At 39.6% G+C, this 25,278-nt stretch overlaps 1 protein-coding gene across 2 annotated transcripts in view; it reads right to left on the bottom strand.

Annotated features, from left to right (window-relative positions):
- The window catches only part of USP42 (ubiquitin specific peptidase 42), a 49,517-nt gene that overhangs the window by 7,277 nt on the left and 16,962 nt on the right, over positions 1–25,278 (bottom strand). For both annotated transcript variants that reach the window (XM_072753164.1, XM_072753163.1), the window contains exons 4-14: positions 12,572–12,682; positions 10,490–10,592; positions 9,522–9,589; positions 8,748–8,818; positions 7,772–7,854; positions 6,640–6,751; positions 5,729–5,869; positions 5,450–5,550; positions 4,194–4,347; positions 2,088–2,804; positions 1,866–1,960 (exon numbers count right to left, since the gene is read on the bottom strand). In XM_072753164.1, coding sequence (XP_072609265.1) covers positions 1,866–1,960; positions 2,088–2,804; positions 4,194–4,347; positions 5,450–5,550; positions 5,729–5,869; positions 6,640–6,751; positions 7,772–7,854; positions 8,748–8,818; positions 9,522–9,589; positions 10,490–10,592; positions 12,572–12,682 — 1,756 coding nt within the window. The remainder of the gene's footprint in view (positions 1–1,865; positions 1,961–2,087; positions 2,805–4,193; positions 4,348–5,449; positions 5,551–5,728; positions 5,870–6,639; positions 6,752–7,771; positions 7,855–8,747; positions 8,819–9,521; positions 9,590–10,489; positions 10,593–12,571; positions 12,683–25,278) is intronic.

Genomic DNA, 25,278 nt, shown 5'->3' with positions numbered 1-25,278 from the left:
AGAAATCAATAAGTCAGTCATTGGCTTGATTGCTTTATGGCCCACAGGGACAAAAACTTCAAAACATTTGTTTACTAAATAATCTATGCTTTTAACCTATCTGGCAGGAGCCCAATTCCAGGCTTATCATTTTTGGAAACTTCAAATTTTCTCTTTTCCTCATTAAATAAAAATACAAAATTCTCTATCAGGCTTATCTACTTTCCCATTTTTCAGGTAATCTTGCAGTTATCAGGCTCCTTCTGTTTTCAGATACACGTCTAATTCTTAATAACTGCAAATAATCAGAAAAATCAAATGATGACCAAAGGCTCTAACTTTTCCTCTGTGTTTCTCCCAAGCCTCAGAGGTAGAGTCACTGCCTCCAAACAGAACCAACGCCTCCTTGAAACTTACGAACTGGGAGGAATTAGTGAGATTTCAGAAAACCTTCCTGCAGTACATGAACTTTGTGTGCCCTTGACCACTACAGAGCTCCCAAGGCATGCTCGAGGTTAATGAAAACTGCCAGCAAACAAGGAAAGCCCCACAGGGGCCCCACGTTAGTGAGAGAATACCTGGGAGAGAGAACACAGATGCGATCAGTACAGACAAGTTACCTCGAGTGTGACCATGAGATTTTCAAGCCAGCATGGAAAGCTGCATCCACTAGGTTATAGTCTGTGTGTGGTTCTGTGTATATAACCATCTACACAGGTAATCCTCATGTACAAGACGTTACAGGACAAACTAAACTAGACAAGGAAAGGAACAAGAGGAAAGTGGAACAAAAGGAACCCTGAAGTGACAGGGTTTACGCTGGCCCCTCTTGAAGGTCAACTGGAAAGGAGTGTTCTTTGCCTACAGATTTGCTCCACTCCGTTTCAATAACTAAACCTTCCTGACCACTGTTCAGGAAGTACAGCCCACCTCCCAGGGGCCATTTTGAAATGTGGGGTGCATCCTGGGCTGTCATAGAGATAGGGAAGCCCTACTAGCACCAGCAGGCAGGGAGCCAAGAAGGAAGCAGGGAGTGGAATGTAGAGAGTTAGCATTCCACTTCCCACATCCTGATGTCCACATGGGGGAAAACCCCAAGTTATGGTATCATTGGCAGTTTTCATGGACATGACATTTTCCAGGAACACAACTACTGTGTAAATCCAGAGATAATTAGAATGTCACCAAAAGTCCCTCATGAGAACATCATACCCCTGACCGTGAAATGTGTGCGTGAGACTGTGCTTCAGACACCAGCCACATTCCACACAGTGAGGCTCACAGCAAATGTGTGTGCAGCTAAAAACACGCACGGGGTATCGTGCAGGAGCATGGGTCCACCCGGACATGTGCAAACCCAAATGCCACTGCCTTATATATTCCTGTCTTTCACTCCTGTTAAATGATACCTAGAAAATGTACTGATTTAAAAAAGTAAAACAAAACATTAAATGTAGAGACAGACTGTATCTATGATTGCAATTTAAGGATTCTTGAAGGAGCAGAATAAAATATTTGCAACATGATGGGAGTCAAGAAATCTTGCCCTACAACCTTAGTGAGTCTTCATACATATGTCACTGAAGGATGAAGTGAGACAGTGCTAGGGGCAGATTCGGAAGCATGCTGCAATGTTCTTAAGCTAGAGAGACAGGGCTGGGCAGGAGAACAGAGTGTTAGCTCAAGGACATCATTTTCATGGAAAAATGGTAATTTTTCCAATAAACTTTTCCTTTCCTTTTCTCAGAGGCACTTAACAAATTCCCTAGATCATGATTCAAATCATTCCAAGATCCAAAAGGTTCATGATGAGATGTGTGCAGAGTTAAAGTAGCAGCGCGCATGCACATGGTCATGGTTTCCTTTCCTCACTGTCATTGTCTTACCTGGTTTCTTCTGTCGAGCCTTTAACCTTGTTGCTGAGTTTGAAGGTCTCTAAGATTTTGTCTTCTGGGAGAGGAGGCAGAGGAGCAGGCATCAACTATAATAAAAAAACACAGCTCTTTCAAATCCTGCTGCTGCTGGACAGTGGCCAGCTGTATTTGAGAGTCACAAGCCTACCCTCCTCCCACCCACCTCCCCGCCCCCCAGGCCCCCAACACACTTACCTTCCCGGGCAGACCATTCGCCTTCGAAAAGGGATTTTCTGAGTGTAGCGCAGGTGGGACTTGGCAACTGGCACCATCACAGGACAGACCGTTTTCCTGCAGGTCACTGTCTGTACCGTCAGCACCATTTAGAGTAAGAGGTTCTCGAAGCTCGAGCGGAGAGGCCTCATCGTCTTCTGCATCCTGCACAGAAGAGCTGGAGCTCTCAATCGTACCGAGACCATTCTCCTTGCCTAGGCCCTTCGCCTCCTCGTCAGACTCCTCAGACGACTCAGCACCATAGGGCACCAGGACGCTGGAGTTCACCTTGGACTTGCCATTCATCACAGGCTTGGAACAGGACTCGCTCGGGGTCATCTGCTTTGTGACTTTACTAGAAACTGCCGTCGTAGATGCGCTCGAGGTAGACTGTATTGCAGAAGAATTGGTAACGGTAGAAGAGGGAACAGGCTTGTTTGGGTTCTCCAAAGAACTGCTGTGAAGGTTAGGCTGAGACTGGCCTTGGCGAACAGGTAACTTGTTGTGAATACTGATCGTGATTTTTTGTTTCTTGGGATGTTCTGGAATCACTGAAGGCCTGTTAACGGACCAGTTTTGCACAGAAGTCGAAGCATTAACAGAACCAGCCCGGCTGACACTGGAATTTCCACTAGGACTTGACATGGAACTACTCGGCGCTTCTTTCAATGGCCCGGTCCCATTTAAGTGAGGTGGGTTCTGGAAGAAAGAAGATCCCAGCTGGTGAGAGCCCCAGAAATGGACAAAAGAATCCACTCTGGCTGGAGGCCCTTCCCATTTTGCTCATTTTTTTCTTTTTTGGAATATCATGGCGCCCACCTAGAAACACCTCTTCCTCCTATCTACTTCTGACCACCATAAACCTTCCATGGGTCAGTGTTCTCTGGTAATTAATCAACAACTATTTCTGAGAACTCCCAGCCCAAATTCTCTCTGCTCCAATCTGACAGAAATGAACAGGCTCCCTTGGGCACAGAGTCACATGTTTTCCTCGGCCTGGTTTCCTGGAAGCCCACTGCTATATAGGCAGAAGGAACTGCCCACCAGTGGGGAATTACCACTGACCATAGGAGCCAGGGAGATGGGTGGCACGGGCAAAGAGAGAAGAGCTGCTTCGGGTGCTGTCCCCTCTGAATCCTACTCATGAGCTGTTTTGCTCCAGACTCCACCTATGCAGCTCTATCCTAGAGGCAAACTGGTGGCCAGGGGTGAGATCTCATTCACAGAGACATTGTGCCTGGCCTTCACAGAGTTTTCTTAAATATCTGATTTATTTGCTAAACTTAACTTTGGAAGGTTTCACATGAAAGAAAACAAAAAACCTTGAAAAATCAGTATTAGCCACCTCTCCACACAGGACACATACTCTCTAGCTGGCTGGTGTCCTGACGCCACTATTAAGAAGAGCCCAATGCAGGAACCCATTACCTGCCCAGCTCCCAGAGGCATTTGATTTGCGATTCTGACTATAACCCAAATACTTTCCAACATCCATAAAAAACAGCACACTAGACAATCTGCTGATTCAAAACAAATCACACTCAAACGGAAAGGCTTAAGCACTTTGGTGCAGGTGGCAGGGGTGCTTCCATTCGCAGACAGGCTGTCCATCATCACTGCATAAGGCCAGTGAACATCTGGCCTTCCCTCCTGAAGATATGGGTGTCATGTGACTGAGGCATCCCTCCGATTCTCCCAGGAAGTGTGTCCAACCTGCCGGATGGCAGACAGGACACACCACACTCCTGAAAGGGCTACAGGGACACACTGAGAATATTCTTTGTGAAAGGGTTGCTTTCTGTTTCCAGCCTCCATCAGGGATCCCCAAATACTTAGTCCACTCACAGAATGGAAGTCCAAAGTGAGAGCTAAAAATCTCTAGCATTTAAATATACCTATACTCAGACTTTCTTCTTGTTTATTACATTCATACGCTGAGATTTTCTGTATATTTAAAATACTTTATAATAACTTTTTTGACAAGAAATTCAGTTGTACAAGGACATGGCAGCCACAGCAGTGCTAACCAGAGGCTTTGAACAATACCAAAGTTACCACAGAGATTACATCCTACCTCTGGAATGTTACCTTTATCATGTGAGAAGGGAGCTGTGGTCCGATAAACCCTGACGCAGCCTGTTTGTTGTTGACAACACGCTGGCTGATCACGGGTCGGGGCGAGGACTGGCCAGGGCTGTGAGTGGAATGAGTGAGTTCACCTCCATTTTTCACATCGTGGGACCTGGGGACAGAAAGTGACAGTGGTTAGGGCTTCATAGGGCACAACCTTAGGAGAGATTCATCTGTAGCCCCCCAGAGAACAGACTGAGAAACTGCCGTGCACAGAGCTATGCATAGGATCCCCTTAGGTCAAGGTTAGTGGCAGATGCTCCAACAGGGATATAACAAAAGCCATACAAGTCGTATTTTTGATTGTGTATTCTGGAGATGCCACATCTGGAGATGAAAGGAATTATTTTCTGTTTGTTTATATTTTTCTAATTATCAATATATCCCATTATAGGAAGTCTGTATTCAGAAGTTAGAAACACAAACATTGTAACTCATCTCACCCATGAGAGGCATCTACTCCAGATTTATTGCAATATCCTCCAAACTTTAGCCTGTATTGATTTTTTCAATACCAGTATAAAAGATTTCAAACCGCTTTTCCTCCATATATATATTGAGCACTTCCTCATATCGTTAAAGAAAATAAAGGCATCATAAGAATTATTTTTAACAGCTGTGTAATAGTCCAACTATTATGGATTATGCTACAATTTACACGCTCATTCTGCTAATATTGGAATTTTTAGGATGTTCTTAATTTTCAGCTATTATAAATCAATATACCTTGGAGCACATATCAGATTTTTTTCCAAGACCACATACTTGCAGAAATGGAATTAGTGAAGTCAGAGTATGCAGCAGCAACAAGAGAGAAGTGAGTTGGTGCCAACCCAGGTGTGCCCCAGGAAGGTGACTGGCTGCCTATGCTCAGTGGTTGAGAGGTGACCACACCCAGGTCCTCAGAGGCCCCTTCCTAAGGCCTCTAACACATCACCTCCTCAGCCCCCAGGCCCACATTGTGTGTTTCCAGCAGCAGCAGCCTACCCTCCTACGCCATCACCATGCCCTTTTCTCGGCATGCTTCACTGTCAACTTGCCAAGGAGCTGGAAGCTAAATCCAACTCCTAATCCATACCCCAAAACTACCTCCCTTACTCTGTTGGCACCATTAAGTTGCTGTTTCAAAAATAACAGAAAATTGAATTTAAATATGTTGAGATGAAGAGAAATGACATAACAGAAAATGTGAAAATCTGTTTTCCTGATGATACCTGATATAAAAGAGAACATAAGCTTGTTGACTGAGTACCGATCTAATATCACTGGTAGATACGATGGAGTCATTCATTTGATACCAAAGGCCATTGCTAGCCTGCAAAAGAGAGCCAACAAAAGAGAAATCAGATATAATTAGACAAAGAGGGAACACTGAGCAAGAGAAATATAAGAAACATGGGCTTTCATATTTTAGCTGTAGAAGTCCCACCTTGCCCCCTAAGAGTGCCAGAGCTACCTTAGAGTCTACTTTAAAAACAGTAAACTCTGCTTACTTTGATGTAGCAGAAGTAGTGGCCAGCATGGCAGTTAAAGCCAGTGTGTACCAGCACTGCATACAGAACATAGATAATTGGTTCTCCATTTGGTTGAGACATGTATGGTCGAATATCAAGGTACTCAGGATATTTCACATCCTAAACAGAGATGGAAAGAGGATAAAGGAAGGTTACTTCTGAAGGCCCAGATCATTCTGCATATCCACATGGAGACCTGTGCACAAGGCTCGGTACCCTCAGATGTTCAAGCAAAAACCTAACACACTGAACCACATTTCAAAAGACATAATTAGCCTGGAGCCCAAGTTATTTCATGCGCTCCCACTGTATTCTTGATTTCTTTGCAGCAAACAAGGATCTACATGAAGTGAATCCTCTGAACAGGCCAAGGATGCAATGGAACACTAATTCTGGACTTCTGTCTCACTGAGTTTTACTACTTTGGGAAAGGATTGTTTAGATCTCTTATGTACTACTGATTTCTGATATTTTCTATTTTAGAAAGTAGAAAGAAAATACGAAAATTCAGTGTGTTACTATCAGAAAATATGAACAAACAGGAAAATCAACTCTAACGAAAGAGTGTTGAGATCTAGCAGTAGCATCCTCTTTGGATTTCAAACAACACCAGCTCTCCCTGTATCTCACCACCTTCCCTGACCACAGAGCCCACATGCAGATCATAGTTACCAGTTTTATCATCAGAAAGTCTAACCAGCTAAAGGTGAAACAACATACACTCACAAGCACACATAACACATTACCACTAGCTCAATGCTTTTTCCTCACTACTAAGTACTAGAAGAATTTAGGAAATCAGGTAACAGAACTGTTCAATTAGGTCGTTTATAGCCCTTGATATTTACTGAGAGACTCAATGTAAAAGGTTATTAATATTATCTACATACCTTGGCAATTTTTCCACCAGTAAAATTTGCAAAACGTTTCAAAGAAAGCGTAAGAACATTAGAGGATCTGTGTATAGTGAACCTCTTTGAAGCTGGAACCATCTTTTTACACCTTGAAATAAACAGAAACAAAAGATTAAGAAGATTAATACACACACACACACACACACACACACATTTTGGTATCTTGGTCTTTCCATTGTTATTTCTCTGAAATATTTCCACCAAACCTAAAAGAAAGCTACTAGCTAAGAAACACCATGGCTCTCAATCAACAATCAAAACACTAAAATTTATAACGGGAGATTGCTCAATTAGCATGAAAGTAAAAAGGAAGCTAGAACAGTTTCTGAGAAGCCACAGTCATTGATAATTTTAAAATCAGGTAATTACAGACTTCTCCCAATTCAAAACAAACTGGAGAGCTAATCAGTTTTCAAGCTCGTATAATTCTTAGCAAACAAATCCCTATCCAGATACAAAAAGAATATAAGTAAAGATTAGAACATTTGTGGAGCTTAGAGTAGGAGAAGTCCCTGTGGTTGTGGGGAGCTTTATTCCCCAATGACTTGAGTATTTGATAAGGATCACCCATAGTACCTGATTCTAAAATGAAAATCTATTAAAACATGTGAAGCAGGACTTTCTTCAAATAGAGGCTCTCTTGATTTCACAGGAAAATATAGCAATGAATCAATCATCAACTCTAGAAGTTTCCAGCAGATACCACCCCAATCCTGGGTGAGAACTGGATGAGAGGGGAAGAGCCTTCATCGCTCTAGAAGGTAAACCCCACTCCATCACTGCCTCTCCTAACAAGGAGTCCATGAAAACGCTGCTTACCACAGACACATCATCTGGGCCGCACCCTTCTACATGGCAGCTACCGTGGACTGCCCCCCACAAACCTTCCCAGTAATGGGACACCAAGCCTCCCAAGGACAGAGGTGCACATCTCCGACCCTGGGAGCACGGAAACCTGGTGTTTTCCCAGACACCACAGGAGCTCACAGGAGTTTCGAGGGGGTTCCTGAGACACCCCCAACACCACAGCAAGTTACCCCACTGTTATGTGCTCCCCACCCCCCTGTTACCCCCATCCCACCCCAGCACTGTGGTCACATCCTCGTACTTGCTGCACTTGTAAGAGTTTTCCCCATCGAGCTGTTCCGGCTTCACAAACTGCTCCAATGCCTTGTTAACACTCTGAGCAGCCTGGGAAGAAAACAACAGCATCAGTACCACGTGACCTCTCACTGCCACTTGAGAGAGAAAAGAAAAAGATATCTCAAAGGTATAAAAGCAAATGTGAATTTTTGTGTAGAAATAAATTTCTCTTTTATTATGATGTTCACTTTTATACATGTATACATCAAATTATCTTCCCCTTGTTAAAAAAAATATGCGGATCAAAGTGAATGATGTATAAACAAGTTCTCACCACAACACTATTTAAAATAGCATAAAACTGGAAACAAACCAAATATGCACCAGCAAGGAATCGGACATGTACATCATGGTGTCTGCACTCACCGGGCACTATGGCACGACTGTCAAGGCATACATACAGAGAGGCCCCCAAGCAGAATTACATGAAGATGGCAAGTGGCCAAACAGGCCTAAGGTGTAATCCTATTTTTATAAGCAGTAAATAGTAGGTGTGGAACAGTTTATATCAAATTGTTAAGGGTTCATCCTGAGGGATGGGACCCTCTACCTATCTGCAACACTTCATTTCTATCATAAGCATGGATTACATTTGTCATCAGAAAAATAAAAGCTTAACAAAAAATAGCTTAGAGAATGCAAGAAACAAAACAGTTTCTAAAGAATGACAATCCTCTAAATTGGGCTAATACAGGCATCAGATTCTGGTTTTATCATGACCTATCAAGAGAAAAGTCAAAGGGCAGAAAAAAGATGAAGTCTCTTAAGTCTGTATGATACCTGCTACATATCTTACATAATCCCCTCTAAATACAATCTTGGCCCAGGAAATGTTTCAATTCACATTCTCTAGTACCTATAGTCTAAGTTATAAATGAACTGCAGAAAAAGTTACACAAAATTTGACTTTCTAACCTCATCACTACAATTAGCAAACATACCTTTATCTCCAACGTTATATCAAGATATGGATCGAACGTATCTGAAACACCTTTGCAATTTAAACACTTGACTGAAATGAAAATAAAATGCAAAGAATAAGCAAAGTGTAATCCTTCTGGCAATACCAACTACTGAAATGACAGAACACAATATTATTATTTCAAAATAAAAAATCAAAATAAAGTACATTTTTCTTTCAGATTGGGCAAAAAAATTTAATGCTACACACAGTGTGAGCCAAACTGTCATGAATGCAGCCCACGTATGCTGTTGGTTGGAATGTAAACTGGTATAACCTCTAGGAAGGATGATCTGGAGCATCAGAATTTAAAATACAGGTACCCCTTAATGCAGAAATTCTAAGAATCCATCCTACTTGGACACTTTTACATGAACATAAAGGCAATGTATAAGGATGTTCCATGAATGACTAATGGTAATAACAACACCAAAGAATTAGAAACAACCTAAATATCCATTGTTAGGGGACTCAAGTAAATAGATTTCTACTTTAGCTGTGAAAGACTGTGTTACCTACATGTACTAAAACGTAAAAAGATTTATCATGTTAAGAGAAAAAGGAAAGAGATCTAACATACTCCCAGGCTTCTCATGCATAGGAAGGAAAGTACTGGAAAGCTATACTATCAACTGGGCCAGGGGCTGCCTCTGAGGGGGACAGGAGACACACTTTCCAGTACTAAACCTTTCCTACTGCACTTTTCTAACCATATTCATTATCACTTTATCAACAACTTTAAATAAAACTTTACCTCTAGATCTTAGGTATCCTCCAAAAATCTGACAAACAAGTGTGGTAGCCTGGGTATGTCTGTCTAATCTGAAAAAACAAACAGTGATATGAGACAAGAGTTGTACAAAAATTACAGATGCTATGACTGAATTTTAAAAGCATGGACATCTATAAAAGAACAAGAATTCAAACAGGAAGCCACGGAATAAAAAGACATCAGTATGCACGGCAGCCAGAGTGTCATCTTGCCTGGACCAGAACACACTGAGGGTTTGGGGAGAGGCAGAAAGAGATAGGACAGTACTGAGAAGGGCTTTGACTTGAAGCAGGAATTTGACCTGGAAGCAAGCAGTACACCTATGACACTGGGTGTGTGGACTGGCTGGTGAAGAAGGCAGGGAGTAGAGAGCATTCTCCTCTGCTCTGGGGTCTGTCATACAAGTGAGCAGAGCCCAGTCAAGGCAGGCTAGCAACAGTGGGAATGAGAACAGATCTACCAGGTGTGTTCACACAATAGCAAGTGGGTTAGGATTTGGTATCTAGTTGTATTTGCAATCTTCCTCTTGAGTCTGCATTTAGATTTTAAGGAAGAAACTGTAGGAACTGGTAATTGACCAAACTAAGAAAGATACAAGGAACACACATAAATTTCAGAGGGTGGAGAGGAGCAGAAAAAATGCTGGAGAAACTAGAAAGGAGAAGTGGTTAGTTGTAGATCTGCAAAGGGATGCTGCTACTCAGAAATTAAGTAATGGCCAAATCAATACCCAATTCTTGACATCTGTAATTAAATTCAAATTGTTATAGTAAGCACCCCTTTAAAATGTTTCAATCATTTTAAAATGAGGGAAATCATTTGAGGAAAAGGCAGTGCAAAGTCAGAGTGAAGCAAACACACAGCTCTGTGCATTCATCATAAAAGGCAAAACTGAACTGATAGGTCAGTGATGCCAAGGGAAGAAATGACTAATGCTTTGCTATACTCACTTATTGCTGCCATTCAAGCACGCTTTTTGCATAGCATCAACAGTGTATTGAAGGAATTCGTGGGCATCTTCTTGGTTTCCAAAGCGGAAGTGCCTAGCTATACCTGTGAAGTTTAAGTAAAGACATCAGCCTTATCATCACAGATTATATGCCCCAGCTGTACTCCCAGAGTAATGACCATCTGTCGGTTAGAAAATACCTGATAATTATTTTATGAGGACATAGCACTAACACAAACTATCCTAAGAACAGCTAGTACCATGCCTTTTAGACCATTACAAGTGCACATGGGCTAGAGTTCCTAAGAGCCCAGAAACTCCAGATTTGCAGCAGGTTAAAAAACTATCCTTGAATAAATTCAACTTCAACTGTATTGTCTCAAAAATTTGTTCAAAATGCTCAAAATGTTTGTTCGAAACACGTCAGCACATACAATCTTATTAAATTTGGTGCTATATCTCCCTAAGAGAATCCACGGCAAACATAAAAGTCTGAACCCATCTCAGTTCTGTCTCAACAACCCACAGAACACACTGTTTTCAGCATCTCAGTTACAGAGCAGTTCTGCAGCCCTGTTTCTAATGGGCTAAACAGCCGCAAGACAAAATGACACAACAAACAACAAGATATAGACAATGTCACAATAAATCATGAATAGAGAAATTTCTCCACGTGAATATATATTCGCTGTCTCGTATGACGTGCCGGTGCTCTGCCAGTGTTGCATACATAAGTGGCAATCCCATAATCCCACCGGCTGTGCTGGGTGTTATGTGAGCTTGTGGATATATGTGCACACAAACAGCAATGACCTTTTCTTAAAGTCTAGGTTTAAAAATATTAATCATTCCTTATATATACACAACACTAAAGAAATAAAATTTCCCCTAGCTAAGATTCTGTCAGGATCCAACACTGTTTAAAAAGTGTTTGCGGGGGACGCCTGGGTGGCTCAGTGGTTGAGAGTCTGCCTGGGTGATCCTGGGTATGGGATGGAGTCCCACATTGGGCTCCCTGCATGGAGCCTGATTCTCCCTCTGCCTGTGTCTCTGTCTCTCTCTCTCTCTCATGAATAAATAAATAAAATCTTTAACAACAACAATAAAAAATGTTTGTGTTGTTTCCTCTGGTCTGTTAATAGTGCCGAGGGCCAATAGAACACCTCTTAATCTTCGGCAGCTTTTTAGGCAAAAGGATTATACATTGTCATTGTATAATTATCCACCACTATAATTACCCTGCTAGATTCCAGATTAACAGTTAGGGTTTCTTTTTTATTTGTATGCATTTTTCTCCCTAACTCAGTTAATTAAGATGTAAAAAGTTATTACAAAAACATATAGAAAGTGCATTAAAACATTTCACATACCCTATCAGGGTCATTATAATGCAGAAGAAAATTTTCAAGTCATTTAAAAATTAAATAGAAAAAGTGAAATTATCCACAAATTTGCTGTTATGAGTCTACATGTTGCTTTAAACATATAATTAACTAGTTTCATAATTCTTGATGCTTTATATACATAGCATAATTACCCATTCACTGAATTAAAACGAATTCAAAACTATTTAAAGAAATCAGTGGGGGGGGGGGGAAGAAATCAGTGTGACATTATAACTCAGCATAGTAATTCAAGTATCTGGGGAAAAATCACTGTAAAACTTATCAATGATTTTATTAACAAAGTGAGTTTAAAAAATTTTTAAATCTGTGGGGTGCCTGTGTGGCTCAGTCAGTGGAAAGTCTGACTCTTGATCTTGGCTCTGGTCTTGATCTCACAGCTTTGAGTTCTAGCCCCACACTGGGCTTTGCCATAGGCATGGAACTCACTTAAAAGTTTAAAAAATTTTTTTCTTATATTAAACTGAATACTTTATTATATTTATTATTATTTAAGGTTTCAAAGTATGTTTCTATAGCATATGTTTTACTAAAAATATGTTATTATTTAAAGACATATCCATGTATGATAAAACATGTTTGTTTTCTACAATACACCAGCAGTTTGTCTTTTACCAATTATGCCATTAAGACCAATTACCTAATAAATACTATCATAAACTATTACAGATGATACTTACGCCGCATCTCATTAATGACAAACATCGGCTTGATAACATCCCCAGGATTACTGAGTGCCTGGGTGATATGTGCTTGCATTGTACACATCATACAAAATCCTTCTGCATGACCTGAAAGATAACAGACCATAATCCTCCAAATTAGCAAAATATGACTCCATACAGACATCACAGAATATTTTAAATAAGGGGCACACGCCTGAAGTGAAGTAACAGCAACAGCTACTGTGTGTCACACCTTCAGCTACATATTTTCATTCATTTTCATTTAATTCACCAACAAACCCAGGTGATAAGTATATACTGGCTCAATTTTAGAGGAAACTGAGGCTCAGTTAAATTTTTGCCCAATGTCAAATTAAGTGGAAGATACATATTGGACTCAAATATTTTCTTCATATTCAAAGCCTGTAATCTTAACTACTCTTTATACTAGAAAAATAAGTTGTCTCTTATACCACCATTTGTCTAAAATAGTACAAAAATGTCACCATACAAGAGGCTGAAAGCCACTCTGCAAATATTCTGGTCTTGTTGGCCACATACAGGGGTCTCTGTTGTATATTCTTCTTTTCTTTTCCTTTTTACAACTTTAAAAAAAAATGTGAAAACCATTCTTAGCTCATGACTAACTGGTTCTACTGGTATCCAGTGAGTAGAGGCCACAAATGCTGCTAAACATCCTACAAGAAGCCCAGGCCAGCCCCCACAACAAAGCATTATCTGGTTCTAAACTTCAATAGTGCTGAGACTGAGAAACTCTACCTTAAACTAAAGGCTTCTCAGAATCTGCCTAACAAAGCTTTAAAAGTCTTGAAAGGGGGATCCCTGGGTGGCACAGCAGTTTAGCGCCTGCCTTCGGCCCAGGGCGCAATCCTGGAAACCCAGGATCGAATCCCACGTCAGGCTCCCAGTGCATGAAGCCTGCTTCTCCCTCTGCCTATGTCTCTGCCTCTCTCTCTCTCTCTCTCTCTCTCTCTCTCTCTCTCTCTGTGTGTGTGTGACTATCATAAATAAATAAATAGTAAAAAAAAGAAAAGAAAGTTGCTAAAATTAAAAAAAAAAGTCTTGAAAGGTTCAAATCATTTCCAACTGACTTAACTGTGTCCCAGAATAAAGCTCAAAAATATTTATAATAACAATAATTTTAAAAAAACCCTCCAGCATCACAGAACATAAATAAAGTTCTAATCAAAGACCACAAGGCACGCAAAGATGCAAGAATGACATAACAAGGAGAAAATAAACAGAAACAGACCCAGAAATGGCAGATAATAAAATCAAAAGACAATGACATTAAAAAAGACATCATACATATAGTCACATGTTCAAGGAGTCAGAAAAGAGCACGAGCATGTTAGGGAGCCATGGAAATAGAGCCAAATGTACTTTATAGATGAAAAGTAGAATCTCTGAAATGAATAATATACCAGGAGAGATTAACAATTGATTAGACAGAAGGGGAGAAAGGATCAGTGAACCTGAAGATTTAACAGCAGAAATCATCCATAATGAAACACAGAAATCCCAAACAACAACAACAACAAACAGATAAGCTGATAATCAGTAAGCAGTGGGACTCCTTCCTGTTAGTTCCTAAATATACTTGTGATTGGGAGTCTGAAAGGACAGAACAAACAGCTCAGGAAATAATTACTGTCTACAGAGAGCATAAGGGAGATTTTTAGAGTGATTCTACAGTTTTGTGTCCTGAAGAGGTGGTAGTTTACATGAATCTATACCTGTGTTAAAATTCATAGAACTATACACCAGAAAAGGTTAATAGTGTTCTAACTACAGAAATAAAAGAGGTTTTTTTTTTTAATGACCAGAGTCACACAAATTTGAAACAGTACATTTACAGATCTGAGAACATCGACAAATCCCAAACAGAAGATGATAAAAGACAACCACACAAGGAACCACCCAGTCAGACTGCTGAGAACAGTAATAAAGAGAGCATCATAAAAGCAGTTAGTAGTAAAAACATGTACACAGAAACAAAGGTAAAATTGACAACAGACTTCCTGTCAGAAACAACACAAGACAGTGCAGTAACATCTGGGTATTAGGATAAAAATGTCAACAGAGAGTTCTATACCCCATGAAAACATCTTTCAAAAGCAAAGATGAGACAGACTCTCACTTCAGAGAAGATGGAATAGAAGTTCCTTTCCCTCCTCCCTTCATAAGTACACAAGTCCTGGACACTGGATGTAAAGTAAACAGAAGAAAGCCATGAGAGAGAGGAAAAGACAAGCTAGTGACTCTGGAACCCCAGGAATGACACTGTGGTATGTTCCCTAGGTTTTCTCTGTGCCTCCTACAGTCCAGGGCTGTCCCTGGAAAGAGAGAGCGCAGGTACAGTGGGATGAGGGCCAGCAACCTGGAAACACCAACAAATAGAACAAAGCCCCAGTAAAAGCCTGCTTTCTTCTGCCAAAAGACCAGGAAGTGAGACAGTGAACTTTTAGACAGTAATTCTCTACTCTAACCACAACCACAGAAAAACTACGACCCCCGACCCCTGGACCAGCAAAGGCCAAGTCGATAGGCTAAACTTCCACTTGCCAGGCTGTAATGAGGCATCCCAACTCACCCACTGGAACAATGTTAAAGACGATGGATTAGGAGCTGGACCTTTCATCCACACTGGGTGATTACAAACCACACCGAATCCCACAGCATAGATCAAGTTAGGAGCCTAGACTTCTATCCCCCTCCCCCGGTAGTAAAGAAGACTCCCTCTAATTCTCCACTGTAGTAGTTTCAGAATCAGGACTTTCATCATCACCCAGTAGTGCAAAGCCACTGTGGTGTCAATGGAAACCAGGCGGGGAGCAGTACTGAGGAATCCCAAACTCCCTGCCCCATATACCATGAGTGTCAATGGAATAGGGAAGCTGGATTTCTATTTCACTCTAACACAACTTCCTTTGCCAGAGTGGTATCATAGAAAGCCAGCTGAAAAAATCATTAGATAAGATCCACATAAAATTTCTAATGCAAAAATGTCCAGGTTTCAGCTGAAAATCACTCATCATACCAAGAACCAAGACTTTCTCAACTGGGTGAAAAAAGACAATAAAAAGAGGCCAACACTGAGGTGAGAGATGTTAGAATTATCTAACAAAGGTTTTAAAGGAGCCATGATAAAAATGGCTCAACAAATAATTACGATCACACTAGAAACAAATAAAAAATATAGACTCAACAAAGAAATAGGAAACATAAAAAAACCAAAATGAAACTTGAGAAATGAAAAATACAATAACAAAATAAGCTTAGTAGGTAAGCTAGACAGAAGAATGAAGCTCACAGAAGAAGCAGTAAACATGAAGACAGAACAATAGAAATTATCTACTCTGGATAACAGAGAGAAAACAGACTGAGGGAAAAATGAACAGGGCATTAGGGACCTGTGGGACTCTAACAAAACATCTAGCACACATGTCATCAGATTCCCAGAAAGAGAGGAGAGATGAGGCTGCACTCAAAAAATATTACAAGAAATGTAACCTGAAAATTTCCCAAATTTGGTTAAAGAAGTCTCTATAGATTCAAGAAGCTGAGCAAGCTCCAAACAGGGGAAAAGGAAATCTATGCCAAAATATATCCAAATTAACCTCCTGAAAACAAAAGGCAGAATCTTGAAAGCAGTGAAAGAAAAACAATACCTTACCTATAAAAGTGTGTGTATGAAATAAACAAAAGAAAAATGACTGAATATTTCAGATAAAAAACCATAGAGGCCAGAGGAAGTGCCAAACCAATTTTTAAGGTCTGAAAGAAAAAGACTGTCAACCCAGAATCCTACGTACAGTGGAAACACTTTTCAGGAATGAAGGCAAAATCAAGACATTCTCAGATGAAGCAAAACTAAGAAAATTTGTCACCAGCTGACATATCCTAAAAGAATGACTAAGAGAAGTTCTCTCAACAAAAACGAAATGATTTAAAAAAAAAAAAAAAAGAAAGAAAGAAAGAAACCCTACAACATCTAAAAGGAAGAAAAGAGGCACCTGGTTGGCTCAGTTGGTTGTGATCTGACTCAGAGGCATCTGACTCTTGGTTTTGGCTCAGGTTGTGATCTCGGAGTCCTGGGATCGAGCCTGTGTCAAACTTCATGCTCAGCATGGAGTCTGCTCATCTCTTTCCCTCCCCCCACTTGTCTCTCTCTCCGTAAAATAAGTAAATAAAACCTTAAAAAAAAACACAAAGGACAGACTTAAGTCCTGATCTGTCAATAAACTTAAATGTAAATGTTCTTAAATACACCAATTAAAAAACCCAGATTAGCAACGTAGATTGAAAAACATGACTGAGGGACGCCTGGGCAGCTCAGCGGCTGAGCATCTGCCTTTGGCTCAGGGCATGATCCTGTGTCTGGGGATCAAGTCCCGCATCAGGCTCCCTGTGAGAGCCTGCTTCTCCCTCTATGTCTCTGCCTCTCTCTCTGCGTCTCTTATGAATAAATAAAATCCTTAAAAAAAAAAAAAAAAACCTGACTTAGGGATCCCTGGGTGGCGCAGGGGTTTAGCGCCTGCCTTCGGCCCAGGGTGTAATCCTGGGGCCCCGGAATCGAGTCCCACTTCGGGCTCCCTGCATGGGGCCTGCTTCTCCCTCTGCCTGTGTCTCTGCCACTCTCTCTCTGTGTCTCTCATGAATAAATAAATAAAATCTTAAAAAAAAAAAAAGAAAAAAAAACATGGCTCAACCATATGATATCTACAAGAAACTCAGGGCAAATGTAACAATGTAGGCAGGCCAAAGGAAAAAGGATGAAAAAGATATGCCATGCAAAACATAATTAATGTTTATTAATTCAAAGAACGTAAAAACAGCTATATTAATAGCAGATAAAGCAGACTTCAGAGCAAAGAAAGCTACCAGAGAACAGACATTATAAAAATTCCATCAAAATATATATCCATCTATAGCAATCCTAAATGTATTTGTACCAAGCAACAAAGCTGCAACATACAAGGACCAAATTCTGATAGAACTGAAAACAGATATAAAGAAATCTGAAAACAGATATAAAGAAATCCACAACTACAGCTGGAAACCTCAACATCCTTCTGTAAATAAATGATTGAAATAGAAAATCAGCAAGGATAGAGAACTCGGCAGTATCATCAGCCAATGGGATATGGTCAGTTTATAAACCCTTCACACAAAAGCAGAACACAAATTCATTTCAAGCATTCATGGAACATACACCAAGACAGGCCATATCCTGGGCCACAAAACAAACCTCAAAATATTTAAGAGAATTGAAATAATAAAAGATATGTTTTCTACTACATTGGAATCATACTAGAGATTAGAAATAAGAAAAACAATAAACATCTGGAAACTAAATAACACGCTTCTATATAATCCACGGATCAAAGAACAGACTCATGGGAAATTTTTAAATGCACTAAACTGAATGAAAATGAAAAAAACAACATATCAAAAATTTGAACACACAAAAAAGCAGCACTGAAAGAAAAATTTATAGCAACTACCAGTATTAGAAACAAAACCAAGGATAACAATACAGACCCTGCAGATATCAAAAATTAAATTTGTAATTTAAAAACTCACTAAAAGGAAATCTCTATGCCAATATAGTTTCACTGATAAATCTACCAAATGTTTAAATAAGAATTTACATCAATTCTCCACAATCTCTTCAAAAGTACAGAAAAATATCCCCAATTCATTTTGTAAAATTAGTATTACCCTGACACCAAACCAAATAAAAATGGTACAAAAGCAGAAAATTGCAGACCAATATCTCTCATGGATACATAAAAACAATGAAATATTACAAATAAAATTCAACAAAATATAAAAATAACTACACATCAGAAGAGAGAAGGGAGATGGCAGCCAAGTAGGAGGACTCTAGGTTCTCCTCATCCCCCTAAAAACAAGACAACTATCAAATCATCCTAAATATCCTATAATCAATCTGAGGATGGCAGAACAAACTCCACAACTGAAGGGAGAGAAGAAGCCAAATGAAGAAGGCAGGAATTACCCAGGCAGGAAGTGCAAAGACCCAGACTGGAAGAGAAAATGCGGCAACTGCTGTGGGGAGGGAGCTGTAGTGTCAGAGAAGGGTGAGAGACAAATTAGCACACGGGACAATGTGTGGGGAAGACAAATTCCCAGAGCAACTGGCTTGGAAAGCAAAAGGTCCAAATTTCATGAGTTCTTACAACCAAGGGCACTTAAACCCTGGAGTTTTAAAGGTCAGAGTGCTTGGCTCTGGTAGAGCTCCAAAGACACCAGTGGGGCTCTTGGAGAAAAGACAGGGCAAACAGTCATCTGAAGAAGGCCTGGGGCACACAGCAGGGAGATTAGTTGCTCACCTCGAAGCATGGCCCAGAGAAACTGTTCAGGGAGAGACCCCCTAAGGAATGAAGGAACTGGCCAACACCACTGTCCTCTTTCACCCTCAGCATAAACACAGAGACACTTGTGGGAATCAGTGCAGCACCCACACTATCTAACTTGCTTACTTACACCAAACTGCCTTGTGCTCTGGAATAACCACCCTTCCCAGTTACACTTCCCTCAGTCCCAGTGTGGCAGGTCCCTCTGCTCAGAAGACCAGCCCAAACTCCTGCCAACACGTCTTCTCACCAGGGTGTTTTGTGAGACCTTGGTTCCAGGTGGCAGCAGTAACACATCTCATTTTACTAGCAGACCAGTGCACATCTAGTAAAAAAAAGTTGTCACATTCAAGACAGGGACCAAACACTGCCCACAATAGGCAAAGAGAGTCTCTGCAGACAACTGGATGAAAGATAAAGTGACCAAAATACAACAGCAGAATGAACATAGCACACACTGGAGACATCCTAGAAGTGCCAGGCCTTTGGGGAACAGGGGATACTACACTGCTGGGCACTACAGGAACTCTCTCTCTTTTTTTAAAGATTTTATTTATTTGAGAGAGAATGTGGATGCATGAGAAAGAGAGAGCGCAGGTACAGTGGGATGAGGGACAGAGGGAGAAGCAGACTCCCCACTAAGTAGTGAGCCTGCCAGCCAGGTGCCCCCAGAACCTCTTCTTCATAAGGCCACTACTTTCAAGAACCAGGAGCCATGGTAACTTTCCTAACACAAAGAAATAGGCACAAAGACTTAGACTAAATGAGAAGACACAGTCAGAGATCTAAGCAAAAACAGTTTTAAGTAACATGACTGATGGAGAATTTAAAGCAATTATCATAAAAATACTCACTGGATTTCAGAAAAGACATTAGTGAGACTATTAACACAGAGATAAGGGATATAACACAGCAGAGATAAAGGACTCAATAAACAAAATGAGAAACATGCTTGATGGAATGAACAGGCTGGAAAAAGCAGAGGAACAAATTAATGGCCTGGAAGAAGAGTAATGGAAAGTAATCAAGCTAAACAAAAGACAGAGAAAAGAATTATGCAAGATGAGAACAGACTTAGGGAACTCAGTAACTACATCAAACATAATAATGTTTATATTGCAGAGATTCCAGAAGAAGAGAAAAGGGGGCAGAGAATTTATTTGAATAATAACTGAACACTTCCTTAACCTGGGGAAGGAAAGAGATACCCAGATTCAGGGGCACAGAGAACCCCCCCAAAAAAAAAACAACAAAAGCAGATATACACCAAAACATACTGTAATTAAAATGACAAAATATAGTGATAAAGAATAACTATTAAAAGCAACAAGACAGAAGAAGACAGTTACATACAAAAGAAACCCCTATAAGGCTATCAGTAGATTTTTCAGCAGAAATTTTCTAAGACAGAAAGAAGTGGCATAATATATTCAAAGTATATATTTCTGAATGGGAAAAACCTGCAGCCGAGAATACTCTATCCAACAAGGCTATCATTCAGAATGGAAGGAGAGAAAGAGTTCCCCAGATAAACAAAAACTAAAGGAGTTTGTGGGCACTAAACCAGTCCCGCAAGAAATATTAAATGGGACTCTTTGAGTGGAAAGACCAAAAATGATTATATGAAGGTAGGAAAAAGCAGTAAAAATGAGTAATTCTGCAAAAATCAGCCAAGAAACAAAACAAAGGGATGTAAAATATGACACCACATACCTAAAACATGGGGAGGAGTAAAGAACAGGTTAAAACTTAATCACCCACTTCATATATTAGACTGCTACATGTAGATGTTACATATAAATCTAATGATAACTACAAATCAAAAACCACTAATAATTTTGCCAAGAATAAAGACAAAAATCCAAATATATCATTAAAGAAAACCAGCAAACCAAGAAAAAAGAATCAGAGAAAATCTTCAAAAACAACCACAAAAAAAAAAAAAAAAAAAACAACCACAAAACAAATGGGCAGCCCAGGTGGCTCAGCGGTTTAGCGCCGCCTTCAGCCCACATCAGGCTCCCTGCATGAAGCCTGCTTCTCCCTCTGCCTGTGTCTCTGTCTCTGTCTCTCTGTGTCTCTTATAAATAAAATCTTTAAAAAAACAAACAAAAAAACCCCACAAAACAAGTAATAACATGAGTAATAAAATCAACACATACCTATCAATAATTACTTTGAATGTAAATGAACTAAATACTTCAATCAAAAGACACAGAGTGACATAATGGATAAAAAACCAAGATCCACCTATATGCTGCCTACAAAAAAACTCATTTTACTATTTTTTTTAAAAGATTTTATTTATTTATTCATGAAAGACACAGAGAGAGGCAGAGACATAAGCAGAGGGAGAAGCAGGCTCCCTGTGAGGAGCCTGATGCAGGAATCAGTCTCAGGATCCTGGGATCATGACCTGAGCCAAAGGCAGATAATCAACCACTGAGCCACCCAGGTGTGTCAAAAGACCCATTTTAGACCTAAAGACACCTGCAAATTAGGAAAAATATTCATCATGCAAATGGATGTCAAAAGAAAGCCTGAGTAGCAATATTTATATGAGACAAAATGGATGTTAAAAACAAGGACTGTAAAAAGAGAAAAAGAAGCACACTATGTAATAATAAAAGGGACAATCCACAAGAAGATATAGCAATTGTAAGTATTTATGCACCCAACATGGGACCACCTAAATAAATAAAACAGTTAATAACATAAAGGAACAAATAACAATGCAATAATAGTAGGAGACTTTAACATCCCACTTACATCAACAAACAGGTCTTTTAAACAGAATGTCAAGAAGGAAACAATGTCTTTGAATGACACACTGGATCAAATGGATTTAATGAATATATTCAGAACATTCCTTCCTGAACAGCAGAATACACATGCAATAATCTCCAGAACAGATCACATATTAGCCCACAAAACAAGCTTCAACAAATTTAAAAAGACCAAAGTTGGGACACCTGGATGGCTCACTGGTTGGGCAAAGTTGGGACACCTGGGTGGCTCACTGGCTAGGCAACTGCCTTTGGCTCAGGGTGTGATCCCGGAGTCCCGGGATCGAGTCCCGCATCGGGCTCCCTGTGAGAGGCCTGCTTCTCTCTCTCTCTCTCTCTCTCTCATGAGTAAATAAAATCTTAAAAAAAAAAAAAGACCAGTCATACCATGCATCTTCTCTGACCACAACGCTATGAAATTAGAAGTCAATCACAGGATAAAATCTGAAAAGCCCACAAATACATGAATGCTAAATGACATGCTACTAAAAATGAATGGGTCACCAAGGAAATAAAAGAAAAAAATCAAAAATACATGGAAACAAATGAAAATGAAAACACAACAGTTTAAAAGCTCTGGGATACAGCAAAAACAGTTTTAAGAGGAAAGATTATAGGAATACAGACCTACTTCAAGAAGCAAGAAAAATCTCAAATAATCTACTCTTGGGCACCTAAGGAGCTAGAAAAAGAACCACCATCAAAACCTAAAACCAGCAGAAGGAAGGAAATAATATAAATCAGAACAGAAATAAATTATATAGAAACTAAAAAATAATACAACAGATCAATGAAACCAAGAGCTGGCTCTTTGAAAAAAAATCAAAACTGGGCAGCCTGGGGGGCTCAGCGGTTTAGCACCACCTTCAGCCCAGGGCGTGATCCTGGAAACACGGGATCGGGTCCCACGTCAGGCTACCTGCGTGGAGCCTGCTTCTCCCTCTGTCTGTGTCTCTGCCTCTCTCTCTCTTCCTCTCTCTGTCTCTCATGAATAAATAAATAAATAAAATCTTAAAAAAAAAAAAAAGAAAAATCAAAACTGATAAACTTGTAGCCAGACTTATCATGAAAAAAAGAGAAAGGACTCAAATAAATAAAATGAAAATGACAGAGGAGAAATAACAACAAACACCACAGAAATATAAACAATCATAAGAGAATGTCATGAAAAACTATTTGCCAACAAGCTGGACAACCTAGAAGAAACAGATTAAGTTCCTAGAAATACAGAACTTCCCAAAACTGAATCAAGAAGAAATAGAAAAATTTGAACAGACATATTACCAGCAAAGAAATTGAATCAGCAATCAAAAAACTCCCAACAAACAAAAGTCCAGGACCATCAGATGGCTTCACAGGCAAATTATACCAATTTTTTTTTTAAGATTTTATTTATTCATGAGAGACACAGAGAAAGAGGCAGAGACACAGGCAGAGGGAGAAGCAGGCTCCATGCAGGGAGCCTGACGTAGGACTCGATCCCAGGACTCCAGGATCACACCCTGGGCCAAAGGCAGGTGCTAAATTGCTGAGCCACCCAGGGATTCCCTATACCAAACATTCAAAGAAGAGTTAATACCTATTCTTTTCAAACTATTCCAAAAAACAAACGGAAAAATAATGAAGTTGGAAGTTTTCCTTCCATGAGGCCAGCATTATCCTGATACTAAAACCAGATAAAGACACCACTAAAAAAGAAATGACAGGCCAGTATCTCTAATGAACACAGATGCAAAACTCTTCAACACAATACTAGCAAACTAAATCCAATACATTAAAAGACTCTTTCACCACAGTCAAGTGGGATTTATTCCTGACTTATAAGGGTAGTTCAATATTCACAAATCAATCGATGTGATACATCACATCCATAGGAGAAAGGAAAAGAACTATTTGATTTCAACAGATGCAAGAAAAAGCATTTGACAAAGTAAAACATCCTTTCATGATAAACACCTTGATGAAGTAGGTTTAGAGGTAACATAGCTCAACATAATAGACGCCATGTATGAAAACCCCACAGTTAATATCATCTTTAATGGGAAAAAAAAACAGAGTTTTTTCTCTAGGGTCAGGAACAAGATAGGGATATCCACTCTCAACACTGTTATTCAACATAGTACTGGAACTCCTAGCTACAGCAATCAAACAACAAAAAGAAAAGGCATCCAAATCAGTAAGGAAAAAGTAAAACATTCACTATTTGCAGATGACATGATATTATATGTAGAAGACCCAAAAGACTCCACCAAAAAACTGCTATAACTGATACATGAATTCAGTAAAGTTGCAGGATACAAAATCAGTCTACAGAATCATGCTGCAATTCTATACCCCAGTAACAAAGCAGCAGAAACAGAAATTAAGAAAACAAACCCATTAACAACTGCACCGAAAAATAGTAAGACATCTAGGAATAAACCTAACTAAAGAAGTAGAAGACCTGTACTCTAGGGTGCCTGGGTGGCTCAGGTTAAGTATCTGCCTTCGGTTCAGGTCATGATCCCAGGGTCCTCAAATAAATAAATCTTAAAAAAAAAAAAAAAAAAAAGACCTGTACTCTGAAAACTGTAAAACATTGTTGAAAGACCTTGAAGAAGACACAAAGAGATGGGAAGGCATTCTATGCTCATGGACTGAAGCAAATATTGTTCAAATGTCTATATTATGCAAAGCAATTTACACATTTAATGCAATCCCTATTAAAATACCAACACCATTTTTCACAGAATTAGAACAAACAATCCTAAAATTTGTATGGAACCACAAAAGGCCCAGAATAGCCAAAGCAATCTTAAAAACAGTATGGTACTGACACAAAAACAGACACACAGGACAGAATAGAAAACCCAGAAACAAACCCACAACTATATGATCAATTAATCTTTGACAAAGCAGGAGAATGGGAGAAAGATGGTCTCTTCAACAAATGGTGTTGGGAAAACACAACTAACTGCAACATGCAAAAGAATGAAACTGGACCACTCTCTTACACCAGATACAATAATAAATTCAAAATGTATTAAAGAAAGAAAAAAAAACAAAAACAAAAAACAAAAAACAAAATGTATTAAAGACCTAAAAATGAATCCTGAAATCATAAAAATCCTAGAAGAGAGCACAGGTAGTAATTTCTCTGACATTGGCTATAACAACTTTTTTCTAGATAGGTTCCCTGAGGCAAGGGAAACAAAAGCAAAAATAAACTATTGGGATTAATAAAAATAAAAAGCTTCTGCACAGTGAAGGAAACAATCAACAAAACTAAAAGGCAACCTACTGGATGGGAGAAGATATTTGCAAATGACATAGTCAATAAAGGGCTAGAATCCAAAACATATAAAGAACATATAAAACTCAAACACTCAAAAAATAAATAATGCAATTAAAAGATGGGCAGAAGACATGAACACACATTTCTCCAAAGACCTACAGACAGCCAACAGATACATGAAAAGATGCTCATCCTCACTTACCATCAGGGAAATGCAAATCAAATCTACAATTAGATATCACCTCACACCTATCAAAA

This window comes from Vulpes vulpes, chromosome 3 (genome assembly GCF_048418805.1).
Source record: "Vulpes vulpes isolate BD-2025 chromosome 3, VulVul3, whole genome shotgun sequence".
NCBI lineage: Eukaryota > Metazoa > Chordata > Mammalia > Carnivora > Canidae > Vulpes > Vulpes vulpes.
Note: the sequence above shows the minus strand (reverse complement) of the source record. Positions and strands in the feature narration are given on the sequence as shown.